Source organism: Haemorhous mexicanus, chromosome 7, assembly GCF_027477595.1.
Source record: "Haemorhous mexicanus isolate bHaeMex1 chromosome 7, bHaeMex1.pri, whole genome shotgun sequence".
Taxonomy (NCBI): Eukaryota; Metazoa; Chordata; class Aves; order Passeriformes; family Fringillidae; genus Haemorhous; species Haemorhous mexicanus.
Window position 1 is genome coordinate 42,349,207 of NC_082347.1, and position 15,379 is coordinate 42,364,585.

The 15,379-nt window shown below is 55.1% G+C and overlaps 1 protein-coding gene across 2 annotated transcripts in view; it reads right to left on the reverse strand.

Moving 5' to 3' along the window:
• Positions 1 to 276: 276 nt before the first annotated feature.
• Positions 277 to 15,379, reverse strand: part of STK32C (serine/threonine kinase 32C) — a 69,700-nt gene continuing 54,597 nt past the window's right edge. For both annotated transcript variants that reach the window (XM_059852257.1, XM_059852256.1), the window contains 10 exons: positions 10,213 to 10,364; positions 8,096 to 8,269; positions 7,618 to 7,655; positions 6,846 to 6,935; positions 6,147 to 6,250; positions 5,939 to 6,055; positions 4,429 to 4,554; positions 4,174 to 4,305; positions 3,481 to 3,548; positions 277 to 2,672 (listed from right to left, as the gene is read on the reverse strand). In XM_059852257.1, coding sequence (XP_059708240.1) covers positions 2,549 to 2,672; positions 3,481 to 3,548; positions 4,174 to 4,305; positions 4,429 to 4,554; positions 5,939 to 6,055; positions 6,147 to 6,250; positions 6,846 to 6,935; positions 7,618 to 7,655; positions 8,096 to 8,269; positions 10,213 to 10,331 — 1,092 coding nt within the window. In that variant the 5' untranslated portion in view covers positions 10,332 to 10,364 and the 3' untranslated portion in view covers positions 277 to 2,548. The remainder of the gene's footprint in view (positions 2,673 to 3,480; positions 3,549 to 4,173; positions 4,306 to 4,428; positions 4,555 to 5,938; positions 6,056 to 6,146; positions 6,251 to 6,845; positions 6,936 to 7,617; positions 7,656 to 8,095; positions 8,270 to 10,212; positions 10,365 to 15,379) is intronic.

Consider the following 15,379-nt stretch of genomic DNA (forward strand, 5'->3'; position numbering starts at 1 on the left):
GGTGCTGCCCAGGCAGCCAGGATCCACCCAGAGTGTTTCCCCTGGGAAGGAGCCATTCCCTGGCATCCCCCCAGAAGCCCTCCTGGTTTCTGCCAGGTGCTGCGGGGCTGTTTTGCACAATGCACTGGAGGAGTGCTGCAAGGGGAACAGGTGACTGACAGAGAGGGCTTGGGCTGAGAAGGCTCAGTTTCAGAAGCAAGCCAGCTCCTCCCCACACACACCACCCCCCACTACAGGGCCCACTTGTCTCTTGTCCTAAGGAAGGCCATGAAAACATCCATTACCCATGTAACTGCCAACACCTCTCCTGGCCTGGGAGCTTCTGGCTGAAGAGGATGGATCTTCATCACTCATCTGTGGGATGGTTTGGTCAAAAAAGCACCACTCCTCATCATTCCAATAGTCCAAAATTTTGGTGTTATTTACAGGAAGTTTCTAAATAGCGCAACGGAATTCACTGTAAAATCCTACCCACACTGCTAGAGTAAATCACCTGTAATTCATAACTCCTGAATAAATACAGGGCTTGAGCCTCATCTGCTGTGCCAGGATAGAGCTGGGGTTCCAGCTGAGAGATGTGGGATGGAGACACAAGGTGAGCACAGAGCCACGGGGAGAGGACCAGGGAGAGCAGGGGAGCAGGGGCTGCTCAGCACAGCAAAGGGACCAGAGCACGAGGCCTGCACACAAAGGTGAGCTCTGACAGGTGAGACAAGGTAATTAGGCCTCCCTGGTACCCAGTAAAGAGACTGGAAGTTACTGGGGGCAGAGAGGGCAGGTTCCCCAGCACAGCTTGGGATCAGAGCCAGGGTAGGTGCCCTCCTGTAGCTGGGAGAATGAGCAGGAGGACACAGTGATTTCAGCACTCACTCAATGACTGACCACAGCCCCTGAGCCATCATTAACACAGCTCCTAACGAGGCATGGGGTGTGCAGGACCCATGGCTGACACCAGGGACCCCGGGCCTGACAGAATCTCCTGGCTCTGCCCTGAAAGTAACCATGCAACTGGACACAGAGCTGCAGCTCCCCTCCTCCTGCACACCCCTAAAGACTTCCATGAAAACACATCTCTGCACAAGTGCAGCCACACACTGATTCCCACATAAAACTGTGGGAGACACACATGCTGTGCCCTTGCCTGTGGAAGATCATTTTGTACCATTCTGCCTTTCTGGTTTGTTCATGGAAACAAAAACCACAGCAAAACTGGTCCTGACAGAATCCGATCTGTGAAACATCTCCCATCCATTTCTGCACTAGGAATGCCCAGCAGGGATGCAAACACTGCAGCCTGCCAGTGTCTGGCAGCAGACACTGCTGATGGCTGATGGTGACTGTGGTCCCACCGTGCACCTGGAGCAGTCGTGTGGGCTCGGGTTCACAGCAACCAAAAACCCCTCTGCAGCAGGGGTTGTTCAACAACCAGTACAGTGAAGGCCCCTGCAACAAGAAAGGCAACACCCACAGCTGGAGCAAGGGAAGATTTCCCGTCTTATTAAGAAGTTAAGACAGGTATTGGCAAATTATATACAGTACTTGTACTTTACACTGAAAATAAAGTAAATCGAAGGGTGAAATACAATATTCCTGTCTTTCATAACCAAGCAGCCTTGCAAGGCCTCCCACTCTGCCTCCAACAAAACCTCAGCCTGTGATAAACGGTGTCCTCTGAGCCTGGGCACATGGAGGCAGACCCTCCAACCCATCCCACAGCTCCTTACTGCCTGCAGCAGCCACGTCAAGGAGGAAAACATTTTAAATGCCTTCTGCATCTCAAATATGCATTGAACCATTACCCAGCCCCTGAAGAATCCATGGAGTGCACACAAAACATTTATTTGCCTTGAATCGGGAAAGGAACTGACAGGTGACACAGGGACAAGGTGCCTGGGACACCCTTGTGCTGCAGGACCCAAGCAGCTGGAGGCTCCCAGGAGCTGGTGCCAGAGAGCCCCGGGGCTGCTCTGGTTTGCACAGGGATTGCCCATCCCCAGAGCAGCATTTGTGAACACGGAGTGACAAAGTCAAGCCCAAACACCACTCTTTGGCCTTCCTCCCTGCTCCGTGTCTCCCTGCTCCTTGTCTCTCCCCGTGGGGCCCAAGGACATGGCTTCGTTCCCTGTCCTCTCACTGCATTAAAAACGTGTAGATCAGCAACCTGACATTAAAACAGAAAGACTAAGTAAGTTGATCTCCTCCCCTGACACGTTGCATAGCCTGTATCTTCCCCGACAGGCAGCCATGGTTCGGGGCTGGCCATCCATGGCCCGGGGCAGTCCTGTGGGAATCTGGCTCCCTCCAGCTCTCAGGGGGAGCTGGGCTGGCCATCCATGGCCCAGGGCAGTCCTGTGGGAATGAATCTGGCTCCCTCCAGCTCTCAGGGGGAGCTGGGCTGGCCATCCATGGCCCAGGGCAGTCCTGTGGGAATGAATCTGGCTCCCTCCAGCTCTCAGGGGGAGCTGCCGGTGCTGTCCGGGGGCAGCGGGGCGGGCTCGGGTGCTCAGCGCACCTGAGGGCAGGTGAGGGTGGGCGGGCTGGCCCTGGCCTAGCTGCTGCCCGAGGAGCACACGGAGCTGCACATGTGCAGGGGCTCGGCCTCGGCCTCGGCCTCCTCAGTGGTCTCAGAGGCAGACACGGACTCGCTGGGCTGCTCTTGGCTCTTCTTTAGCCTGTGGGAGGGGAGGAGCAGGAGTTACAGAGCCGTCCCCCAAGCAAACCCCCCAGCAGTGGGCAGGGGGTCTGGGCCCCCGTGCCCACTCCCTGCTCGAGAGGTGCCTGCAGCAGAGCCACAGAGAATGAGGAGTCCTCCCAGAGCTCACAAACGGGTCATGACAGAGCCCAGAGTATCAGCAAACCCCACTGAATTGCTCTGAAATGCCCCAAAAGAGCCTGCAAGGCTGCAGCCCACCCAGACCTCGGCCATGAGTACCCACAGCACGGCCAGGCTCCTGCCAAGCCCTCCTCCACAGAGCCTGCCTCATGCTCTGCTTACGGACCAAACAGCCCCAACCCTGGAGAAGCAGTGGCTTTAATCCAGCACTTTCACTGCCTGCTGATTCCCACCAGGGACTTTTCCAACCTGAATGATCCTGTGAATCTATTCTATGTGTTAAAGATCTCCACAATCATTGAGTCCAGCCTTTCTCGCCTTCATTTCCCAAAACATCATCTGCTGAAAGCAGGATGGGTGAGGAGGTGCCACAGGGGAGCAGAGGCAGTGTCGCACACGTGTTAAATCCCAGAAGTCTCTCCACAGCACATTTTATTTGATGGCAGTTAATAATCCTTGATCTTGCCTCCGGTTGTGGCTAGAGCCATTTTTCATACACAGGCAGACCTGAGCTCCTCTGCTGACACCAGTCACCTGGGGCTAAGCCAGCAGCAAGGTGCTCCTGGCTGTCAGGCACTGGCACTGATTCCTAAGGGAAGTCAGAAAAAGGAGTATTTTTCCCTTAAAAAAGCACCCCACACACTCACTTCTCTCTGTTGAAGATGACAAAGTCCTGCTGGATAGCTTCAAGGCATTCCTGGAGATAGTCATTTTCCTATTGAAGAAAAATAAAACATGCATAAGCAGCCCCGTTTGCATCTCATTGCTGCCTGCAGCTCCCCGCATTCCTAGCTGTGTGCAGGAGCCTCCAGCTGTGGAAGGAGCCCCCACCACCCTGAACCTCAGCCCAACAGCTGGAGGCAGCAGGGCTGGCTGCCATGTGGCTTTCACCAGGGGCTGGTACCATCCATAGCAGCATTTTCCATAAAACACAGATCACACCGTTCCTGACATAAAACTTGTTTCTCCATGTATCCTGTATTTTGGGAGTGCTGTCAGCCCAAAGGAAGCTCAGGCAGGGTAGGGAGAGCCCAACACGCAGCCCATGTGTGGGAGTCCCTGCCAAGGCACACAGGGAGCTGCTGCCTTGTGCCCAGCCTGGGGCTGTGCAGGGACAGAGGTTGAACACACCAGACCTCTCCTGCTCATCTCACTTCCCAAAGTACCCACTACTGGGAAAGTTTGGTCAAACTCCCAAAGAGGAATATGTGGAAACGACTCCAATGGGCAAATGTTTTCATCAAAACAAACCCATGGCTCCTGCAGTGTGGCAGTAACAGCTGCAACACCCGCCCAGATCCAGCCTTTCCCAGCTGCATGTTACCCCAGGGAGCACATACAGACTGAGAGCTGTCTTTGCTGTTATCCCTTGACTTGTTCTTTGCGAGCCTCTTCTTCTTCTTGTGCAGGGGCCTTGACTCCAGAATCATCTCCTCCAGTTCGAAGGTGGGGTCGCAGTGCAGGCGGCCCTTCTGCCAGGACACACGACACACTCATGTCAGGCACAGCAGAGACCCAGGAGCCCCTTCCCCCTCGGAAAAGCTGCCACAGCGTGAGGAGCAGCCCCTGCTGAGATGGGGCTGGTCCCTACTCACGTTGGGGACGAAGGCTGGCTCCACACGCTTCTCGCTCACGTCGCTCCACACCACGCCTGACAGCTGAGCCGAGGCCTGGATGTGCGCCAGGCAGGAGAAGCGATGCTCAGGATTCACTGTCAGCAGCTGGGGAGGGAAAAGCATTGCTGATACAGCACTGGAGAGAAGAGCATTCCTGCCAGAGGAGGAAGGCAAGGCAGCCTGCCTGGGCCAGCTGCAGGGCTCAGCCACGCCAAGGAGCCTTTCTGCTGGGGGAAATAGAGAACTTGCTGCAGGAAAAACACCTAAGAAAATGTTCTGCAGGCACCCCAGTGCTCAGGGGGAACATGGGGGTCCCTTCCCGGCTGAGGGGGCTGCTGGCACACACCTGGTGAGAGGCTGGATTCCCTGGCAGCCTGGCTGCCCAGCAGATGGCAATGCGAACCCGCTGAATGCGCGTCGCAGCCTCTGCCAGCAACTCCTCATTAAACTGAATCTAATTATGCAAATTGCCTACCCAACATTAACTCATATCAGAGGCACTTATTTGCTGCCGGCACCGGCTGTCTCTTTCCTACAACAAACTCACCAGCTACTTTCCAGAGTTCTCAAGCAAGCCAGAGCTAAACCAGCTGCCTCAACACATTCCAACTTTCTCCAGCAGCAGCACGAGGAAAGTAGCAGAGCATTCCACAGAGCTGGAACCCACAGCAGCTCTCACAAGCCCATCAGACCCTTCAGCCCCAAAGAACGAGCAAGAGGGAGCAGCCAGTGCTGCAGTGCAGCTCCACCTCAGCTGCCAGCCCACACAGAGGTGCTGCTTTTACAGATGACACTGACCATGGAGAGGATGGGATGCTGGAAGGCACAATTCTAGCCCAGCTGGGAATCTGACTGTCACACCAAAAACAGCCTTTTTGCTTCCCTTGCTATCAAACATCATGCATCCTATTACAGGGATAATAAACACAGCACACATAATTAATCATAGGGTCCCAGACTGGATTGGGCTGGAGGCTCACCCAGTGCCACCCCTGCCATGGCAGGGACACCTCCCACTGTCCCAGGTGCTCCCAGCCCCAGTGTCCAGCCTGACCTTGGGCACTGCCAGGGATCCAGGGGCAGCTCCAGCTGCTCTGAGCACCTGTGCCAGGGCCTGCCCACCCTGCCAGGAACAATTCTTAATTCCCAATATCCCATCCATCCCTGCCCTCTGGCAGTGGGAGCCCTTCCCTGTGTCCTGTCCCTCCACTCCTTGTCCCCAGTCCCACTCCAGCTTCTCCTGGAGCCCCTTTAGGCACTCCCACAAGGTCTCCCTGGAGCTTCTCTTCTCAAGCCTTAACATCCCTAACTTTCCCAGCCTGTCTTTTGTAAATTACTATAATTACTCTTATTATTCATTGTTTATTAATACACTGATAACTTTCCAGCTAGTCCTGCCTGCACAGTAGCTGCCATCCAACCCAAACCCACCCCAGACGGACAATTCATCCAACAATTCATCCAGCTCCACCCCAGAAGGGCCACTCACCTTCCTCAGCAGCGCGACCATTTCCTTGGACCAGGCTGAGGAGTACTGGACGCTGACGGTGCTGAAGAGCTGCACCAGGGACTCCACGGGGTTGTTGGAGTGGATGTCATACGGCCTCTGGGGACAAGAGCACAAGGGTGAGGAGCGTCCTGTCCCTCTGGGCCAGCCAGAGCACACGGTCCGAGGGCCGGGACAGCCGGAGCCCTACCCAGCCCCGCAGCAGCTCGTAGGCCATGATTCCCAGGGACCACCAGTCCACCTCGAAGGAATAGCCCGTCCCGCCGCTCAGGAAGGAATGGAAAATCTCCGGGGCTGAGCAGAAAGGCATAACACACAACAGGTTATTCGTTGGTCTCTACTCCAGCAGTTCATGTAAGCCAGTGCACGTTTACGGTGATTTTTCTGCACGGCTGTCCCAGGGGAGGCTGTGTGAGGCACGAGAGCAACAGCAACAGCCGTGTGCCTGCCCTCACTGGGAGCTGGGATGTCAGCCACCTGCAGGGAGAGCCCTCCCAGCACAGGACAGCACAACCATGGGGCCCCGGGAGACACCAAGTGCAAGGCTGGAGCCAGAGAGGGATGGGAAGTGCAGGAGGAGGAGGCTGGGTGGGATGAGGAGGGCAGGGCAGGATGGAGGGGACTGGACAGGATGTAATGCAGAAGGCAGGACAGGACAGGATGGGACGGGACGGGACGGGACAGGATGGGACGGGACGGGATGGGATGGGAGGACATGCCAGCCCCGATGGCTTCGCACTGGGAGCTCCCCTTCTCAAACAATCAGGCTCTGCTGAGTGACTTGGACAGGAGCACCAATGTCCCAAATTAACTGGAGGGCCCTGGCTGGGCAGCATGTGCTGAGCACGCAGAACGTGGCACAGGCACGAGAGCAGCCATTGTCTCTTACCCATGTATGGCTTTGTCCCAGCCAATGCTGTCGCTCTTTCCCCGTCCCTAATGATGGTTGCAATATTAAAATCTGTTAAATGGGCATGACCTTAAATAAAGACACATTTTAAGAAGGAATTAATGGCAGTGCAGTGGCAATGCAGAGACAGAACACATTTGTTTCATAAGCTTCTGCCCTGAGACAGGGTAGCACAGACACAGGCAGGTCAGGGTCAGATCCCATGGCATGGCCACAGGAGATCCCAAAGGTTTCCCAGGATTTGGGCTGGCCAGGTGATTAAAGGGTAGGGAGCTTTGGGTTTTGATTTTAAATCACACTTGGAGTTAGCCAGTAACCCCCAGCAGCTTCAGCACTGGCCAAATTGCTCTAGCCAGAAGCTACAGGAGCGAAAAAGACACCAGGGAAACACTATCATAGAACCACAGAATGCTTGGGTTGGAAGGGACTTAAAGATCATCTCGTTCCAAGCTCCTGCCATGGAGCTTCCACTAGGCATGGGTGTTCCAAGCCACTGAAGCCATTGAACTGCAGTGACTCCAAATTTCCAGGGCTGAAGTAAGGCTGACCACAGCATGCTGGACAGGCCAGCTGGGTGACCCTCCCCACATTAAAAAGCACAAGGATGTTCAGCCAAACACAATCCAGTAAAACCAGAGCAGCTTTTCCCACACATTTCCTCAGGTAAAAAGATACCCAGTACTCGGGACTAAAAGGAATCTGTCCCTGGAATGAAAGAGGGAGCAGGCAAAGAGGAGCAGAGTAATCCTACCTTGTTCATCGAGGAGGATATTGTCTGGTTTTACATCTCTGGGGAAAGAAGGAAGATTACAGCAGATGGAATCTCAGTCAGACCAGGGATGAGACTCAATGACAGAAATCCTGCAATTGTTTATCTATCAAAAATTAGGAGCAAATTAAACAAAAATATTCTAACATGAGGCAAGCCCCTTTAAAATAGACTAGAAATATGCTTTTCCTGGGCAACTTGATGAAAAATTGGAAGGATTAGACTTGTTCAGGAAGGAAAGGAAATTCCCAAGGAAAAGGAATAACAATAGGGGATATTTGTGTGAAGCCCTGGATGGCTTTAACACCTGCCCTGAAGTGTTCAGCGCCCAGTGAAGCATCAGACTCCCTCTGGGTGGTGGGGGCAGGACCAGCAGCCAGGGGGTGGCCAGGAGCAGCACCACGAGCCACCCCAGGCCAGCAGGGCAGGTGCAGCAGGCCCAGCAGAGCTGTGGAGTTACCTGTGGATGATGTGCTGGCTCCGCAGGTAGTCGAGGGCCAGCGCCATCTCACAGATGTAGAGTTTGACTGTCTCCTCAGTGAACTGCACGTTCTGCTGCAGGTGGTAGCGCAGGTCACCTCCCAGGAGCAGGTCCACCACCATGAACATGTCCTCCTCGTCCTGGAAGGAATACCTGAAGGACCAGGGAGCAGCTGAGCCTCCTGGGGCTCACAGACCCAGCCAGGCTTTTCCCCTCTCCTCATCACACAGCTCCAGGAAGAACTGCACGTGGCCCCACCATGGGCACAGAATCCCAGAATCGTTTGTGCTGGAAAAGCTCTCTCAGACCTTCGAGTCCAACCATTCCCAGCACTGCCAAAGTCACCAATGACCATGTCCCCAGATGCCACAACCACAGGGTTTTTATATCCCCCCAGGGATAGGGACTCCACCACTGCCCGAGGCAGCTGTGCCAGAGCTGGGCAGCCCTTTTGGATAGAAAATTTTCCTTCATTTCCACCCTGAGCCTGCCCTGGCCCAGCCTGAGGCCGTTCCCTCTGCTCCTGTCCCTGTTCCCTGGAGCACAGCCCGACCCCCCCCGGCTGTCCCCTCCTGGCAGGAGCTGTGCAGAGCCACAAGGGCCCCCTGAGCCTCCTTTGCTCCAGGCTGAGCCCCTTCCCAGCTCACCCAGCCCCTCCTTGGGCTCCAGCTGCTTCCCCAGCTCTGTTCCCTTCCCTGGACATGCTTCAGCCCCTCCAGGCCCTTGCAGTGTTGGGCCCAAAACTGAAGATGCAGCTTTGCTGCTTGCACTTTCACAATCAAGCACGTCCAGCTCAAGATGCTTACTTGTTTTTTAAATCAATTCCTACACTAAAAAATGTTTCCCTGAAAGAGATGAGTATCCCAGGTAATGTCCCCCTGCTCACGCCACCACTGTCCCTGAGCAGCTGTGCCATGTCAGCCCACCAGCACAGAGCTCAGGCTCTGCCAGCCAGACACTTCAGAGAAACTTCACATTTTCAACTACAAACAATATCATAAAACCTACTTAAAATATCTCAGCCTATCTTGAAGATGAATTGGAAAACACAACTGCTAATTTAACCAGATAAACCAGAAAAAGAGATTTATATTTACTGTGGAGTAAACCGCCTCTCTAAATCTGCCGTGGGTCCCACGGGAGACTGACAGCAGTGGGGATACACCAAAACAACGCTCACTGTTATATTTGGTGACTGCACTTCCAAGGAAAGAGTATGTGGGATTGTATAATACTTATGAATCACTCACTTCTGCTCCCATCTTAAATGTGGGTTTATTCTAAAACTAAGAGCCGAAAGGGTTTGCTAAGAGAGCAAGTTCTCTACAGAATTTCATTGCTTGTCGGGAAAAACATTTGCAATTGCTAAGAAACTGAAAAATATCAATATTAACTCAATTGGCTATTCTGGAGCAATGGATCAACAAAACAAATGTGACACATCAGCCAATTCTGTCACTTTGGGTATAAAACTTGCTCAGTTTTTAGAAGTCTCCCCCTCCCCACCAGCCTGGCACACATCCAGAACTGCTGGAGGGGAGGGGACCTTTCACTGGGCAGGAAGGATGAGAAAGGACAGATCACTGGAGCAGGGGGTCCCAAGGCCTCTGCCCAGGGCTCACCCCAAACTAACCAACAACACTAGGATATAATGCTCTACTTTCTAAAACTGTAAATTAGTTTTTCATGCAAAATTTGATAATGATGTGTCTGAGCTCCAAAGGAATGTTTTATCTGGCCAGTGAGTGCGGTGCAAAGCACGCCGAGGGATGCTGGTGGGCTGAGGGGTCGATGTGGTTGTAGGGCAGATGAGACAGACTGCAGCCTTTGGCACTGCCTAGACAGGATACATTTCCCAGGATTGCCAACTCAAGCTATTTGTTAGACTTCAACCTGATTTTAAGAGTGTTTTTTAAAATTAGATGTTGCTCGGTAATGAGGATATTTCTGCCCGTGCACTCAGAGTGAAGTCATTATTGAGCAACTCGAAATGCCACTATTTGTAGAGATCAGCTGCTGAAAAAGTTAGGAGAGCCCCTGGGATTATCGGGTGTGTGGCTCTGCGAGCCCTGGAGGCTGGGGAGGGAGCTGCTCACCAGAGATTCACCAGGAACACGTGCTCGATCTCCTGCAGAATCTCCAGCTCTCGGAACACGTTGCGTACCTCGTCCCTCTCGATGCACTGCTGCTTGTTCATGTACTTCATGGCGTACATCTTCTCCGTGTCCCTCTTCTGCACGATGCACACCTGGGCCAGGAGGAGAAAACAGTCAGGACCGTGTTCCGCATCTTCATCTGCTGCTTTGGGAGCTGAGACCCACTCTGCTCAGCACCTCACCCCTCAAACATCCCTGATCCCTAGGCTGAGACTTGGATCTACGGACAGCAGCATCCCTGCTCCCCGCGCCGTGCCCGACTGGGGAGCGCGCGGGCTCTGCTCCAGCCCACTGCCCATCGGACACTGCAGCTGCCTCCAGGGCACTACGGCCGGCTCCAGAGAGCTTTCCAAAGGGACAGCGCTTCCAACAGCTGTGTGGGAGCTGTGCGAGAGACCTCTGGGCTCGCTGTGCATGGATGGAAATGGGCGTCAGGCAGCCACAGGGTTCCGTGCCAGCCTCGCCGCCCCGCTGCTCACAGCGCTGCTCCGCAGGGCGGCTCTCACCTGCCCACACATCGCTGGGCTCCCAAAGGGGAAAATAATCCCTTCGGGCAGCAGAGAGCGACCAAAATGCAAACTGGTTACAGCAACAAAGGCCTGGCCCGGAGGGACACCGCGGGCCTGTCCCCAGGGCCCCGCTCTGCCGCGGGCACAGAGCCCCCGGGCTGGTACCGAGCCCCCGGGCTGGCACGGAGCCCCTGGGCTGGTACCGAGCCCCCAGGCGGGCACGGAGCCCCGGGCTGGTACCGACCCCCCGGGCTTGCACAGAGCCCCCGCGCTGGTACCGACCCCCCGGGCTGGCACGGAGCCCCCGGGCTGGCACGGAGCCCCCGGGCTGGTACTGAGCCCCCGGGCTGGCACGGAGCCCCCGGGCTGGTACCGAGCCCCCGGGCTGGCACGGAGCCCCCGGGCTGGTACCGAGCCCCCGGGCTGGCACAGAGCCCCCGGGCTAGTACTGAGCCCCCGGGCTGGCACGGAGCCCCCGGGATGGCACGGAGCCCCTGGGCTGGTACCGAGCCCCCGGGATGGCACGGAGCCCCCGGGCTAGTACTGAGCCCCCGGGCTGGCACGGAGCCCCTGGGCTGGCACGGAGCCCCTGGGCGGGCATGGAGCCCCAGGCCGGCACGGAGCCCCCGGGCTGGCACAGAGCCCCCGGGCTGGTACCGAGCCCCCGGGCTGGCACGGAGCCCCCGGGCTGGTACCGAGCCCCCGGGCTGGCACGGAGCCCCCGGGCTGGCACGGAGCCCCCGGGCTGGTACTGAGCCCCCAGGCCAGCACGGAGCCCCTGGGCCGGCACGGAGCCCCCGGGCTGGTACTGAGCCCCCGGGCTGGTACCGAGCCCCCGGGCTGGCACGGAGCCCCCGGGCTGGTACTGAGCCCCCGGGCTGGTACCGAGCCCCCGGGCTGGCACGGAGCCCCCGGGCTGGTACTGAGCCCCCGGGCTGGCACGGAGCCCCCGGGCTGGCACGGAGCCCCCGGGCTGGTACTGAGCCCCCAGGCCAGCACGGAGCCCCTGGGCCGGCACGGAGCCCCCGGGCTGGTACTGAGCCCCCGGGCTGGCACGGAGCCCCCGGGCTGGCACGGAGCCCCTGGGCCGGCACGGAGCCCCCGGGCTGGTACCAAGCCCCCGGGCTGGCACGGAACCCCCGGGCTGGCACGGAGACCCCGGGCTGGCCCTGCGCGCCGCCCTCAGCTCCACTAATGACACCTTCATTACCAAGGTGACTGCTTTCCAAAGAGCTAATTAACTATCACGGTAACTCTTTTTAAATTACTAATGGCATGTCTACATCTGCTATAATTATGCCTGCCCTCTGTTAATTATCAGCCGTGCGGTAATTAGGATGAGCTGGATACGCTCCCCGGGCAGCTCGGCCGCTGCCTCGGCCGGGGCGGCTGGAGGCAGAGAGCGGGTCCCGCTCACACCGAGTGCAACAAGGGAAGGGAATTTCTGTGGGTGGCAGGGAACCGAGACAGGTGGGAGCCGCGAACACTCCGCGCCTCTAAACGCTGCCACTAATAACCATGTGCAAGTGCTAATGGTGCTCGGTATAATATCATCAAGGACACGCTGCCGCAGGGAGGTGACAAAATAATGGGTGGTTATCGTTAGCCTGATATACCCCCTAATTAGTGATGCACAGGAATTACCGCGATTATTTTCTGCCGTCGTTACAACTGCGGTGAGAGCTGAAAATCAGCTGTTGCCATAACTCTCTGCACACCTCAGCTCACTATAAGGGCACTTCGTGGGCAGAGTGACCTGAGCTGTTTCCCTGCGTCTGGACCCCTCCGGTGCCCATGGGCGAGCAGAGCCCTTCAACTCCAGCTGTCAGGGACTGTTCCAGGTACCAAACATAAGGGAAAACCTTCTTCATGCAAACTTAATAATAATAATAAATGACCTACCACAATGCACACCACCAGCAGGATCCAGCCCCTGCCTAGAGCAGGCTGAATTGGTTGTACGTTCAATAAACCAGGCAAAAATATATTTTATAAATTCTTTGAGCAGCAAAGCCCTAACAATTTTCCTTTAAAACATGGTCATTGCTGTAGAACTGCTCTGAAAACAATCCAATCCTCTGGGTAATAGCCACCAAGGTGCTGAGCAACATTCTCTCCTGATGTCAGCTTATTCCACATTATTGCTGGAAGTTCATTAATTTCTAGGTCCTTTATTTTTTAGGTTGTGACTTGCTGTACCTTAATGAGTATTACATGTTATTCTGATGTAATTTGTCTCTTGTTTCTCCACAGTGAAAATGGGAGCCCAGCATAATAAATGAGAAAATGATGAAAACTTCATGTACTCTGTAATTATGATAAACAGTTTTCTGCAATGGAACAGCATCACCTCCATGCAGAGCAGCACCCGTTCCAGGCACTCTGGGAATGTTTGTTCTCTGATTTCTGCAGGAAAAGTGGATGTCAGTGGAGAGGCGCTCCCTGCAGCGGGGCTACCCAAGGTCAGAGTGAGCCCCACGGCCCATGGCCAGCTGGGCAGGGCACTGTGAGCCCCATGGACAGCTGGGCAGGGGCGCTGTGTCCACAGCACAGCCCCCACCAGCTATTGATCACATCACACCACTCTTGGTCAGAGTCTAACTTGGGTCAAGCCAACACCAGGACCAGTGCTGGTGCTGCCTGCCTGGGCTCAGCCACTCGGTGCCCCTGCCACAGGCAGCGACCATTCCTAAGGTGCCCCTGCTTACAGAAATGCATCAGTGTGTTTGTGTCCCCCAAAATGGCAGTGACACAAAACGTATCTTTTTCTTTTTGAGCTTCTCTGTTCATGCATCTGTTCCTGGAGAAGGAATAAATATCTATTTGGTCACAAGTCAAGAGTGTGTTTTTTATATTAATCCATTTTCAGGCAAGTCTTCAATGCGGAGCAAGGCAAGAACGAGAAATGACTCTGTCCTCATTCTGCACGTTGCAGCCACACAAAGGGAGTGTTTGGTGGTTAAATACAGCCATTAGGAAAACGAGTGGAACGGAGCCAGCCCTGCGAGGCAGGAGCCGGGCAGCAGCTGGGAGTGGATTGCTCAAGACACGGCACATAAGAGCGTTCACAGAGCCCCTGACACCCGGGCATGTGTGCAGCTGCCCCTACCACAGGGGCGGCTGGACCCCCACCCACGACTCCAACCAGCACAGGGACAGGTGACACCTCCTTGGCCCATTTCACCCCCCGGGCCGAGAGAGTGACAATACCTGTGCCGTCACAGTGACAACACCTGTGTGTCACCCCAGCCGGCAGCTCAGCTGAATCCCTGCCCTTCCCAGCCTGGCATGCTGCCTCCAGCGGGCTCTGCCTTTTCTCCTTTAGAAATCCAATAACTTTTTGCCCTGCTGATTCTGAAGGAATTCATCAGGCTGAAATCTCCATTTAGATGAGAGGTCACCTAATCATTTGACAGCATGTCCTGACTTAGCCTTGTTATCCAGGGACAGCAGAGTGTTCCTGGGCTCAAACAAAGCCATTCTGGGCAGGACCCATGCAGCTGGTAAACACTGGGGATGGCTCTAACTCAGCTGCACAAAGACTTTGTTTCCTCCTGCATATGCAGAGGTCACGCAAAGGGAAGGTACTCGTGGCCCCTGAGGGACGTCACTGTCACAGCTGGTGACAAACCCACAGCTGACTCAGGGATGTGTCTTTGGGTCTGAACTGGGAGCACTGGGTTTCTTTCTTGAATTTCTGCTCCTTTGGCTTCTGCCTCTGTAAGACGAGAGCGATGCCCTGTAATCCTCCCACACACAGACACTGTTGACTGCAGCTGAGCCACGGGGACATTCCAGTGCACAACCTGGATTTCACTCTTTTTGTTTTCAGAGCAGAGGCAAGGCTTAGAGTCAGCCAGCACTACACACCTACATCAAACACCTTAATCCTACCCAGCTCTGAATCGTGGCCTCTGGTCTAGTTTCTAAAAATCCTTCTTCGCAGTGGTTGCACCTTGCCCACACATATTGATTTCCCCTCCAGCTTCTGCTGGCTATTTATCCCTCTCTGTTTTCCCCAATATCTACAGAACTGCAGTTTACCAGAAAGGCTGAAATTTGAAATGAGGAGCATTAGCATGAAATTGCCCATGGCACCCAGAAGCATCAGCAGGCTCTGGGACTGCGTGGGGAGACAAGTCTCTGCTGTGGGGGAAGCACAGCAGCAGCCTCGGGGTGCTGGGGACACGGGAGATTTGCAGCCTCTGGAGCAGGAAGAACTAAGTCTTTCATCCTGAAGGACCAGAAGCAGTGAGAAGGCACTTACCATGATGTAGAAACAGCTCAAGCTTTTTTGACCACGGATTTCATTTTGAGCACTAAATTTTACTTTGGAGACAGACTGCAAGGGCAAGGATAGGCTGGACAATTGTGTTCACTGGTTTCCTGAGCTTGCTGAGCAAAGAGTAAAGCAGGTGAGAAGAGCTTTATTGCACCTGTGCACTGCTGAAAGGATAACCTCAAAACTGACTTCTAACAAGTTCATCTCCTTTAGCCAAGCTCTCTTGAATGGCTCAGCTCTTACACCAAGACATCATTCACTTTTTCCAGGGTTTTCATCCTTTAGAAAGTGGCTGGAGGGAGATCCCTGTCACCCA